The following is a 13,611-nucleotide window of genomic DNA, read 5'->3' as shown; positions in this document are numbered from 1 at the left end:
AATTTCCGTCACTTTTAGAGAACTTTTAGGCAAAGTTGTGCAAGGTCACGAGAACGTTGCCTTCTACGTGTGTGTTTTATAGAAAATAATAAAGTTTGAAGTCACCGTTATGGAGGTGAGTGTTTGCTTTAGATGGGCTCTTGATTCTTGACATTTTAACATTAGATTTTTTCTGGCTGCATTAGCTGTGTTTTCAAGACACGTTTGTTATAGCAAAAATGCAAGTGAAATTCTGATCAGATGAATATAGTCGTTTTGTGCTGGTGATTCAATCATCAGGAAACTGATGACTGTGTGTATTATGTTAGTTTTGCGTTAAAGGTGCCCTAGATTATGTTTTTAAAAGATGTAATATAAGTCTAAGGTGTCCCCTGAATGTGTCTGTGAAGTTTCAGATCAAAACACCCCATAGATTTTTTTTTATTAATTTTTTTAACTGACTATTTTGGGGCATCATTATAAACACGCCGATTTTATGCTGCGGCCCCTTTAAATCCCGTGGTCCACGCCCACAGAGCTCGCGCTTGCCTTGAACAGTGCCTTAACAAAGTTTACACAGCTAATATAACCCTCAAAATGGATCTTTACAAAGTGTTCGTCATGCATGCGGCATGCATGCGTCGGGTTATGTGAGTATTGTATACTGTTATATTGTTTACTTCTGATTTTGAATGAGTTTGATAGTGCTCCGTGGCTAACGGCTAATGCTACTCTGTTGGAGAGATTTATAAAGAATGAAGTTGTGTTTATGCATTATACAGACTGCAAGTGTTTAAAAATGAAAATAACGACGGCTCTCTTGTCTCCGTGAATACAGTAATAACCGATGGTAACTTTAACCACATTTAACAGTACATTAGCAACATGCTAACGAAACATTTAGAAAGACAATTTACAAATATCACTAAAAATATCATGTTATCATGGATCCTGTCAGTTATTATTGCTCCATCTGCCATTTTTCGCTATTGTTCTTGCTTGCTTACCTAGTCTGATGATTTGGTTGTGCACAGATCCAGACATTAATACTGGCTGCCCTTGTCTAATGCCTTTTATAATGTTGGAAACTGTGGGCTGGCATATGCAAATATTGGGGGCGTACACCCCGACTGTTACGTAACAGTCTGTGTTATGTTGAGATTCGCCTGTTCTTCGGAGGTCTTTTAAACAAATTAGATTTATATAAAAAGGAGGAAACAATGGAGTTTGAGACTCACTGTATGTCATTTCCATGTACTGAACTCGTTATTTAACAATGCCAAGATAAATTCAATTTTTCATTCGAGGGCACCTTTAATTAATGGTGAGTTAATGGTGAGTTTTTTTTTTAAGTTCATTATACTGACAGAGTTTTGAGCAGTGTCTTTTAGACTCACACAGACATCATGAATCAGCGTATGAACCTCAACAATGGTGACAATAAACTTTAGTAGCTTGTTTTGTGATGCTCAGAGTTGATCTGTTTATCTGAAAATTTTGTCACCATTGTTGAGGCTCATATGCAGAAACTTGATGTCTGTGTGAGTCTACATGATCCTGTCTGAATAATTTCTACACGATGATGAAAACTTTCAAAGTGTCAAAGCAGGACAGGGTGCATTATCATAGAACTACAACAACATGAAAGAAAATACAATATTCAGAGATCAAGACCACTGTATGATGATATATTCATCAACAAGCAACCAAATCCATTTGATCAGATGTTTTTTGTTCTCACACTTTTTTTTTAAATAAATGTGCTTTAGAAACACATAGTTACAACAACTGGAAAAAATAAAGTCAAAACATCAAGGGTCAGGAGCCCAACTAAAGCAAGCGCTTTCCTCAGAAATGGTGACATTTATACATTTTGATAAAACATAAACACTTCATTAAGAAGATTTGTATGAAAGAAACAAAGTCAGAGTGGTTTGTAATAAGTGAAGATGCAGAGATCTAGAGAGATCTGTTTGTGTTTAATGTTTCTGTTATCTGAGTTTTGTGAGGTTATCATTGTGCTGGAGAGTAGAGCCTGTGCTTCAGTCAGTGATGATCCAGAAACACTGATGTTCTGCTGCATGTTGCTTTATTTAAAGGCTGCAGTAACTGTGTAGTTGCTGATGCAGTGATACAGCAGTTACATTAACTCATGCATGTGCTGTTGTCAGCTAATGACTTACTGCAAGAGATTTGCATTTTAAAGTAAAGGTTTCTTAATATTAATCCAGGAATTACCTGTAAAGAACTTTTTTGAAGACATTTAAGAAAAATTAATTTTTGTTTGAACAGCCATTTTTGTTAGTCAATTTAATTTAATCTCTAATTTTCAATTAAATTTTTTAACAAGGGCAGCAGGGACGTTCTGAGAACATTTCCAAATAAAATATGTTTCCCTAAATGTTCAGAGAACGTCTTGAATGTTCTGTGAAGGTCCACCAAATAACATCCCCCAAACCTTAAAAGAACTCCACATTGTGACCGTCTCTGAACGTACCGGGAACGTTACTAGGCAACATCCTTAACACCAGTGGGGACGAGAATGTTCTGGGAATGTAAAATTTCTAGCAGGGATATACATACAGTACTTCCCACATATAGACTTTACTTGGGTGGGCCGCCCAGGTATATTTACGGCCACCCAAGTATATTTGGAGACAAATTAAATGCTGTAATTTTGCATTTTGCTGTAATTTACAATGCATAATATTCATATGTACTTAAATGCAATAATAGCCTACATAATTAAAATGAATTTCAATTATTAAAAATATTGTTAAAAATCACACATTATTTGTTGTTTGTCACATGTAGTACACCATTTTTGTGCTGTGGGTAATATATATATATATAAAATCACTCAGTGCTCTTTAACCTTTAAAAGGATATGAAGACTATGCAGTGCTATTTATTTGATTAGCCTACTTTATTACATTTCTGTACCAAAAGCATTGTAAGCCTATGCTGATTGTAAAACCATTGCCACCAATGGACTTATGGTCAATTTAGGCTTTACAATGTTTTTGGGTAAGGCAATTTAGGATGAATCCAGTATCACATCTAGATTTCTAACACAGAACATCACAAAAGTTATACAAATCACAAAATTAAACAAGAAGAATTAATTGTAAAAATCAATGTATATGAAAACAATTTATTTTTTATTTATTTATTGCTTTTTATTTATTTTCCAAAACATTGCAAATTAGTTGGGCTGACACTATTAAATTAAGCGGTGCCCAACCATAGTAAATAAGTTGAATGAACCTTAATAAATTAAGTTGATCCAACATAAGTACATTAAATTGGAATAACAGAATTGCATAATGCTGAAATAAAGCAACTTAATCATGTGGAAATCCTTTTTTTTTAATGTTCGTTCAAAGAGTTATTTTCTTTTGAGTGTGACCATTTTCTTCATGGATGGATTGATGGTTGATGCTCATTGTGCTACACACTTTCACTCAAGCGATGACTGCTTCACTTGACGAATGTGTACAAGGTCACATATTGGTACAGGTATTCTATGACCAAAACAATCATTTCCTACACTAACACTACCCAAATCAAGGGAAAAAGAAAAGAAAAAAAAAAGCACTTTATATTTGTACCTTTCACTTCACCAAGCTGATTGCTCCATTTACAGTTTTTTTAAGATGCAGTGCCTTCCTTTCCTACTTGGACAGAACACACTTGTGATTTAGCATTTGTTTCAGTGTTGTGTACGCTGGTAACCTTTGTAATGGAAAATAAATCTATCCCATTGTAGTTATATGACTGTGGTTGGAAATGAAAATGACTGAATTAAACATTTGTGTTATATTTGTCCTACGAGGCAAGAACTTCCTTACTGTAGGCTATTGAAAATCATAGAAAATGAAATAATGTTGGTCCAAGTAGATTAGTGAAGACATAACACAATTTTTAATTAGACGTTTAATTTGATTGAAAGACAAAACATCAAAGAACTCACAAAGTAGAACAGATGACTTTTTTTCATTTCCTTAAAAATAAGACAAAATATGATGAGAGGACAATCCTTCTCTTTGAGATGGCAAAAGAAGGAAACCAAAAGGCAAAGTAGAGATGAAAACGGTGACGGTGTCAGAGCTGATGTCACCCTTTACACACTCCACTTTCAAATGCTCTGATTTGAATTTTCCCACTTCAAATCAACATTTACACAATGTATACAACAGCCCACAGAAAGAGAAAAGGAAGGGAGGATATATAAGCAAGGGATAAAATTACATTTGTACAAAAATAGATTTTTTTTCCCCCTATAATTTTCAAAGATTTTTTAAAAAAAAGTCTCTGTGATGACTGAAGCGGTGACTGTCAGGGTCAAAGTTTATCCTCACTCGTTTAAACAGGGAAAAAGTGGCTAAACAATAGGTTTCCTTAGATCTTTTCATTCCAGACATTAAATTTAATTCATTTACCAAGGAGCTGGTGTATGATCTTCTCTTCGGGCTCTTGAACTGCTGGTATTAATCTAAAATTTTCTGTTTTCTTTCTTTTCTTTATTTATTTTTATGTATGTGTTATTCAAGGCTGAACACAAAAGCTTCAGCAATTAAAACATTTCTAGCATCTGAGAATATTACAGTGCAATTAGGCCTGGTTTTAGTCAATTTAAGAAAAACGATGCGCTCCCTTACTAACAACATTGTCTGGAAACATTTAAAGAATGGATTTATATACTTTCATATTTAGAAATATACACACATTTACATATAGACAAAATATAGCTTTATGTTATAAAGCATTTGCGTATGTATTAATTCTATCTAGGTTATCACTTCTGCTTTACTCCATTTTCCTACAGGAGAACGTTTTTCATCTTGATCTCACAAACCTGCGTATGGCTTAAAGATACTGGTGATCCAAAATATTTATCCATTAAAATTCTGGTGAAGCCAGAAAAAAACAAAACAAAACAAACAAAAAAAAAAAAACGAGGGGGTAAGTAATTGTAGAGAGGCGTCCTAATAAACAGTACTGACTTAAGTTGGTTCAACTTCACTCTAGATAAACCATCTCGAGTGATCTAAAATCATGCTATTGCTGAAGACCCTTGCAAGACTGCACTCAAACAAAAACAAACATTGATAAAATCACGTAAAAGTGCCATTTTTTCTCTGATTAAATACTTGTACAAAATTCAAGTAATGTTGCAGTGCTGCATCTCCACCACTAGGTGGAAGTCTCAGCTCTCCCATTGCCTCAGTATTCCCTACCAGTACTGCTCCACTCCCGTCTATGAAAACCCCACAGTATCCCTCTATGAACTGCTGGAGACCCGAATCTTGGTCCTGGCCTTCTAACCTTCTTCACATGTGGTCTTTCATTGCCAGAATTTGAAAATCAACCTCACTATGGACAGTCTTTGGGGGGGGGGGGGGGGGGGGGGATGCTAAATGCATAGTTTAGCAGCAGCAGCAGCATACAGAAAAAAAGAAGAAAATGCTGAAGACGGAAAATTACAAGCCCAGAAAACAGATGATACCTTAAAAAATAAAAGGCCCCCAAACCTCCATTCTCTCAAAACAACACAACATCTTAAACATGAGGTTAAGTGCTTAGAAACATCCTAATGATAACGCACACTTGCAAGACTTGACTGCATGAGACGGCTGGTGCAAATGACTGACGCAGGAGGAGATGGGCGACACAAAGGACTCGATATACCGTAAAAGTGACTGAAAGAGAGGTAACGGCACACGTTTTGAAAAATCATTCAAAAAAATAAAATAATAAACGATACCAATACTGAATTGGTTGTAATAAACTGTACAAGTGTAGAACAAGTTCAGAAAATCACTTGAGGTGAATTAGTATACAGACAGACGAGACGCACAGTGGGACATGTGGGCGACTTATAGGTGGCTGGATGTCCACAATAGGCGTCCTTTGTTTACACTGTTCACGTTTCAGCATCATGAGCTCTGAGAACAGGCAGATTGGATTTTTAAAAGCTCATGTTTAGAGTGCATAATGAAAAAGTGAGAATGATCATAATCCAAAACTCAGAGTGGCTCATTAGATGCTGGGATCTACTCACAGCGACCTCGGGCATCCCTTCCTTTCTGATCCTGAAGTTACATCCTTATTGCGTCTCCTACCCGCCACCGATGACGCTGGGAGAATGAACGCAGCCTGTGATTCCTCCCTTTGTTCCTCACTTTTTAAATGACAGTAATTACAGGAACATTCTAACAGGAACAGCCCGCTTGAGGGGAAAATGGCAATTGCAGCAGGATTGTAATCGCAAAAACTCCCACCAGGGGCTGAAAACACAATGTTTGTGTTAGAAACCCGGATCATTACCCACATTGCCATCATTATCATCTCCCATAAGTCTTTATGCGCCCAGACACGCCAGCTCAGCCTCAATCCCGAATGCAAGACTGCTAAAGTCGGCCCATCCATCAGCCACATGAGGCTGATTACAGCCCTGGATCCCTCCCATAAGACCCATTATATTCCAACATACACCATCTTGCGCAAGACTTTCCTGCAATTACTCGATCAAATATATTCTTTTCTTTTTTTTCATATATATCCATTGAAGGATACTTTGATACACTGGTGTCCACTGTTGTCTGTGGGCTTCAAGTCCATTGTTGTCTTTTTTTTTCTTTATGTGTAATATATATATTTATATCTTTATACAAAGTATAAAACAGACCCATTAACACCATGACTGTGTATTGGAAACGCTGAGTTGAGCGGCGGTTCTGAAAGTCCCTCTGCTCTGGCAAATGTCGTCATGTGTTCAGGGGCCTTTGGGGTGGTAGACCCTTTTACCCCCGGCGACAGGCGGGCGTTGTGTCATTATGTCATTTGGTGGGGCGCCTCTAGCATCTCCATGAGGAAGGTGTCGATGGGTGTGTCCCCGATGAGCTTGAAGAAGAAAAGATGCTCTAAACACTTCAGTCCAATGGAACGCAGGGCGGGGAGCCGCAGCAACAGCTTAGCAAACCTGCACACAAAAACACAAATAATCAAAAAATTAAACTGATATATCTTTTTTTTTTTTTTTTTTATCTGTCCTTGATACGGCTCTGACATTCAGTCAAGACCTGAGAAGTATGAAGCTATGAAACGTTTCAGAAAACACCTTCAAATATCTTATGTGATCTGTGCTAGCAAAATGAGTCGCAATGAGCAAATAATCAAAAATTTTCACATTCTCTATTAAAGAAACTTTCAAAATGTTGTGTGATTTGTTGGAATGACTGAGCTACACCTGTTTGAATTCGATCAGAAAAGTCAATTTTGAGAAAAATCAAGTTAAAGTTTTCTGAAGATTCCAAAGCAAAATCACCTAGCAACCAAACCATAAAATCCCTGGGAATACCACCAAATTTGGCACAAACCAAGTCAAAACCGATATATATATAGGAATAAATATATAGGACTATTCAACTTTTTCCCCATAATTCCACAATTGTTTGATTAACATCATTGAAACAGACATTCTATATATTAAGACCAACCGTATCACACGGATCTAATATAATGTTACACATCAGATATTTTTCCCCAATAGTTAAAGGTGATACAGAGGATCTTTTCGTCGACTGAGAAACCAAAGGCTGTTAGTGAGTTTTTGAAATGAGCGCATGCGTAAGAACAACCCCCCTCCTTCACAGCTCATTTCGAGGGAACGCCTCCCAAAACTCGTATTGGAACAAGTGTTTACCACCGGCATTCGCTGTGTCGTGTTAGTGGATTCATTATGTCGGACTCATCGCAGGTAACTCATAATCTGCAGTTGTTACTCCTGTCTCCTGACACAAACATTGCATGCAGCGCCTGTGGAGTGTGGAAAGTTACTGGAGAGCTCAGCCACGTACGTCTCTCACAAGGAACGTCACGGCAGTGATTGACAAGCCAGAGGGCCAATCGTTTACACGATGATCGCGTAAACGATTGGCTGATGTTTTTAAGGCCCTACCTCGTGCACAGATGATGTATATTAATATTATTCCTTTCAGTGCACCTAATAAATAGTCTTTTATCAGTTAGTAAAAACAGTTTCAAGTAATATTGCAAAAATTTATAAAACAAAACATCCTCTTTAGCACCTTTAACCAAACGTTCACTTAAGACATAACATGTAATGTTTGCGTGAATGCTTGCCAAGACTATTTTTTTTATACACAATATTGTAATTCTGCGTATATGTGTATATCAGGATGGCGCGTTATCTAAGATCATTTTGTTTACATCAGCATGAGTTTGAAAATCACATTTCATTGGTTCAGACTCATGCCTTCGAGAATTCGCTATGAATATTCCCAAAGTTGGAATGCTGCGTGCTTTACAACGATACCAAACTTGTGCTGAGACTGAGAGGAAGCGCCAGTCGTCCAGAAGCGAGCAGAGAAAACAGCATTTTCATAGACAAAGGAAAGGTACTCCTCTCAGAAACTGTACAAATAAAGATACTTTTAGATGTCTAATAGTTATTTGCGGCAGTGGGATTGCTAGACAAGAGCTTAATGAACTCATTTTTGTGAAAACCTCAAATTCGACCAAAATTGACATTTTTTCATTTGTTTTGCCTGTAGTGCGAAACTAGCCCGAGCACATTCTGACTCATTTCGACAGCGCGGGTCACATATTCTTCTCACATACACATTCATTTGGTGCCTTTTCTCTGCAAATTTCAATCATACAAAAAGTATGAAAAGTGTCTTTTTAATAATTAATGCATTATTAAAGTTTTTTTTTTCTTAATATGCTAATTGTGATGTCAGTCTGCATTCAGGTCCTCACTGCAGTGGTTCAGAAGGACAGGAAGTGGTTCTTGTACCTGCCAGGTTGTTCAGGGTACTTCTGTTTGCAGTAGGCTTCCAAAGAGGCATAGACCTTCTCTCTCAGCGCCTCCACCTCACCAGGGTTCGACAGGCCTTTGGAGTCTGAAATAGCAGAAGATGCATAACAAAGTTATGTTTTGGAGTAGGAACTGTACCATCCTGCTCCAGAACACCCTCAAAGCGTATGGCGTTCAAACAGAACAATGCAGCCGCTCAAGACCGTTAATGGAACTGAACGAATTTCTTCAAAATACTGAACTGTTCTAAATAAGAAACGGTTCTTGATTCCCAACACTAATCCTCCCTCACTCTGGAAGAGGCTTCTGAGAGGCTCTAATTGGGAAAATAAGAGCTGTCTCTTTTTCCCTCTCTATAAAGTGAAGAGAACAGAAGAGAGGTATATCCTCGGAGAATCAGCAATGCGCTGGCTCTTCGTCATTAATGAATGAGAGATGCTTTCATGTCATTGATTGGGGGGAGGGGTTATGTTTAAGCAAAAACATTGGACAAATATAGTGGAGAGTGAGGAAATTATTGGGCAGTGAGAGAGGGAATGGGATCAGGAAACATCACAGGGCGGACACTTCATAGCAATTTAAATATACTTCCAAAACTAATTTCAAGAACTTAAGCTGATAAGTCGATACTGAAATGTAAAAAATTTGACGCTTTTGTAAACACCCCTGATTGGCTATTGTGTTCACGTGCTCATCAGATATGTCTGTGATTGGCTACAGTGATCAATGCTTCAAAAACATGTTGACATCACTGGCACTCTTCACTGAGCGCTTACACAGATAAACACAGGAGCGTTTGAAAGCATGCGTCTATCAGCGGACCGGTCCTTTCAAACGCTCCCCCTCCCGCTTTCAAACACTTACGCGTGATTTCAAACGCTCCCGTGCGTTGATCATTGTAGCCAATCACAGACATTGATGTTGAACGTGTGAACACAATGGCCAATCAGAGGTATTTACGAATCTCCTCAACAGCGCTCAAAGCGTCACATTTTTAAAATGTCACCATTGACTTGGTATCGAAGTCGGTACTTTTGACAACACCAATTGTCAGAAAAGGGAATATGAAGTAGTACCTGGGTTGAAAAGGACAATGGCTCGAAGGCACCCTAGCTCTGTTTTATCCATCTGCATATCTCTCATCTTTGACACCAACTCTGTCAACACCCTGAATATAAGAGAAAACACACAGGTTAAGTCTAAAAAACAGAGTTACACTGCTTAAAAATGCCACAAAAGGAAGGACACTCCTTAATCAGCTGTCGAGAAATGAGACACACACACACACACACACACACAAAAGCAGATATTACTCCATTACTGCTTTGGCGGGCAGCGACTCAAATATAAATATCGCCTCAATAAATTGTCTAAATTGGCATCACTTCCTCTAATCCAGAGGGTGACGTCTCCTCAGACGGTCTTAGCCTTTGAGTGACCTGGTGACGGAACACACACTGGTGCGATGCAACCTCGTTCCCACTCTTAACACACTCTAATTGAATTGGTCTCCTGGAACAATGAGCGGAGGGGTGGGGAACTTCAGCCCAGTGTTTAAGTCGACCATCCACTTCATTTGTGCCACGGTTGTCACTTGCAGAGGACCTGATAAAGAAACATTATCAGCGCTGCGCATCTTAATGTGAGTGGCATTAACATCCAGATCTATTCTTCCAGAGGAGTCGGGGGTATTCTAATCGCTAAAGCAGCCTCTGGGCGGTGAGAGCCGAGTGGAGTCTTGATCTTCGACCACGGCACTGCAGACTTAACAGAGTCAGGCGACACGGCTGCAGAGGATGTGTTGGATGTGTTCCAATTACCGTCATCTTAATTAGTATTTCTGTTTTGTTTTTCAGTAAATTTCCTTCAACAGAAATGTGTTTTTAGCGAATATTTGTTTCAAGTATAAACATGTTAGATGTGTTTAAAAAAAGTTACTCATTAATAAATGAACTTATCACTTATAGTCTAATACTAAATAGTAAATATACATATGTATAAATAATAAAAATATATATACAATATAATAATATCTTTAGTGGGCATGCTGAACAATGCTTTTCACTAGCTATGTGTCCATACAAAGTTGCGAATTTAACTTGCGCGCAAAATTGGAATATTGCATAAAACATTTGCAAACAAAGTACCGTTTCCATCCCATGTGCTCAAGAGAACAAAATTGTTACTTCCTGGAAAATTGGCACAAAATATCTGTAATAATAATGAAAGATGCTGCAATTGGAAACATGCGAGACACTTCTGGAGGGAATTAAACCAAATTATTTTGAGGACAGACTTTGGCTCAGGCATTTCAGAATTAAGCCAACATTTGAGATGATGTGCAATGAAATTGGTCCATTGGTTAGTCCAGTTATCCAATCACATCCTCTGTTGAGGCAAAGTCACAAGGGATTTATTCAGTATATGTGTTTCCATCGTAGTTTATGGGCATGTCTTATTATGGGATAAAAAAAAATTACCTGACTATCAGCGCATATGTTTTTTTTAATGCGCATTATTAGAATTTTATGCGCATCTTGGTGTTTCTATGCAGTTTTTTATATCAGCCCAAATTCGCATAAAAATAGGTCCGAAAAATGGAAACATGGCTATTGTCAACAAGCGATGCTACTTCTGTGTTGTTGTACATATGACAACCAAACTTTGTACTGCGTAACCACCACGACCCTCTTCAAACCTTATCTGGGTTTAGATCTGGGTGAACAAAAAAAGCCGTTAGCACAGCATTGTTCAGGTTTGTGTGGGAAAAGATACTGTAAAGCCCTTGGCGGCACTGGGTGTATCTGCCATACTTTTTGATTTCATCATAAATGACACACAAATGGATTTCCTTTAACATTTTCTGTCTGAGCACTCGACCATTTCTGCATGACCTCTGTTTCAGGCGCGGCTGCATATTTAATGAATATTGATGTAAATCAATAGAAAGCTCCACTGGCAGAAATGTCAAGGTTCCTCTTCTGCCCTCGTCATGAAAATTTCCAGTGTGATCATCTCTTTGTGTCGTTATGTTTAAATGTAATAAAAATATATATGTTTATATATTTTTTTTTTAATTTATTCTTAACCCTCACCAGGTTTTGGTCAAATTGAAAACACTGTGGTCCAGAAATTTTCAGTGGACCACAATTAGAAGTATCATTCGAACCTGTCAAATATGGCTCCTACTCCGGCACTGTGGGCGCTGTTCCGGTGCACGTGTAATCCTGTGGCCAACAGTATCCCGTCCTTCACTGCTATTGAACGATGTGAAAATGACGCAATAAGGAGCTCATTCCATCCTGAGAGACACAGATGAAACAATGATAAAACATTCAGCACCATGAGAGTGAATTAAGCAAGTATCGGAGTGACAGGGCTCCTTTAACTAGTCTGCCTAGTAACTACCCCACTCCCCTCATTTCCCCAGAGTTGAGCTTGGGAAAAACTGAGATGCTTTCATCTGTGAGACAGCAGAACTAAAGGGGTTATTTATAGAAAACCTGAGAGCTCAGAGAGAGAACGAGAGAAGACCCTCTCAACATGTTCTTCTGCTTGTTCTGCGTAGATAAGCATGACTCGCTAATAGAACAGGCCATAAATGAAAATTAAAAGCAAAGCAGTTTGTTTGCGAAACGGTGGTCTAGAAAGCATCTATATGTTCTACTCATACTTTATCAACTTCTGAAGGATATTTTTAAAGATATTTCCCCCCCTTTTCACTATTTTACATTCATTTTTATTTAAAATAAGTGCTTCTCTGAAGCCTTACACCACAACAATCATGACACCTTTTGCTCTCAGCACCACATTATATCATAAAAACCACATGAACTTCCAAAACAGACAGCATTTTTGAGGATTAAAGGTATGTTCAGAACTTTGAGTCATTTCTAAGTGATCAGAATTCTACAGTGATGTCTATGTAGGCAGCACACTAGGTTAAGACACACTAGTAGAAACTGTAAAATTTATTAACAAATATTTTGAATGGTGCTCAAGACACACTTAACAGTGGACGTGATTGATTTGATTGCAGTGGCAGCAGAATGCAAAAATGTCACAAAAATAACCCCTATTCTTTTATATTTAGAACGATTTTTAGAACTATATCTTTATCGTTATTGTTATCGTCCTTGGTGTGAAGAAGGCAGCTGAAACAGGTTTAAAAAAATGCCTTAATTCAGGGAGGATTTTGCAATTTCAGGCAATTTTAAACCTTTAAATACACATTTAAAACCTAGCATGTCATGTAAGCAGGCAGAATGTTACGATGTAGTCTAGACAGGCACCAAACTAGGTTTTGAAACACACCCGTAGTATCTGCATAACTTTCAATTCAACACTCCTAATTCAGTATTTTACATTTTAATGAACTGGTCCTGTTTCTAGCAGAGTAAGCTGCCCTTTATGTGTGCATCTGTCAGTTTGTGCTGTTAAACTCACCTGCTCGTAGAAGAATGACCTGGTCGTCCAGCGGGAGCTCTGAAAAATGCGGAATCCTCTTGGCCCATTCCACTAGAGTGAAGAGCTGCTTGTCTGCGGCCTGACAGATGTTCGTGACTGGATCATTGGGCTGTTGGAGGACACAAGAACACAGGTGGTCTGTCTAAATGTCTCGCCACATATGTTTGATTTCACACACCTTTGTGTTTTGAAATGTGTCAGAATGCAGTCCATTGTATTCTCAGTGCTGACACAAGGGGCACTATAGTGAGCATCAGCTTAACCTGTTATCGTCTTCAGTCAGTTTTCTCTATCAGGTCAACTACTGTCATGGTTAGTTA

The 13,611-nt window shown here is 38.1% G+C and overlaps 1 protein-coding gene across 4 annotated transcripts in view; it reads right to left on the bottom strand.

The window, feature by feature from the left end:
* Nucleotides 1-3,900: 3,900 nt before the first annotated feature.
* Nucleotides 3,901-13,611, bottom strand: part of rxraa (retinoid X receptor, alpha a) — a 211,571-nt gene continuing 201,860 nt past the window's right edge. For all 4 annotated transcript variants that reach the window (XM_048167176.1, XM_048167180.1, XM_048167178.1 and 1 more), the window contains 5 exons: nucleotides 13,271-13,400; nucleotides 11,994-12,126; nucleotides 9,901-9,992; nucleotides 8,804-8,909; nucleotides 3,901-6,964 (listed from right to left, as the gene is read on the bottom strand). In XM_048167176.1, coding sequence (XP_048023133.1) covers nucleotides 6,817-6,964; nucleotides 8,804-8,909; nucleotides 9,901-9,992; nucleotides 11,994-12,126; nucleotides 13,271-13,400 — 609 coding nt within the window. In that variant the 3' untranslated portion in view covers nucleotides 3,901-6,816. The remainder of the gene's footprint in view (nucleotides 6,965-8,803; nucleotides 8,910-9,900; nucleotides 9,993-11,993; nucleotides 12,127-13,270; nucleotides 13,401-13,611) is intronic.

Source organism: Megalobrama amblycephala, linkage group LG18, assembly GCF_018812025.1.
Source record: "Megalobrama amblycephala isolate DHTTF-2021 linkage group LG18, ASM1881202v1, whole genome shotgun sequence".
Lineage (NCBI taxonomy): Eukaryota > Metazoa > Chordata > Actinopteri > Cypriniformes > Xenocyprididae > Megalobrama > Megalobrama amblycephala.
This window is presented reverse-complemented; position numbering and strand designations above follow the sequence as displayed.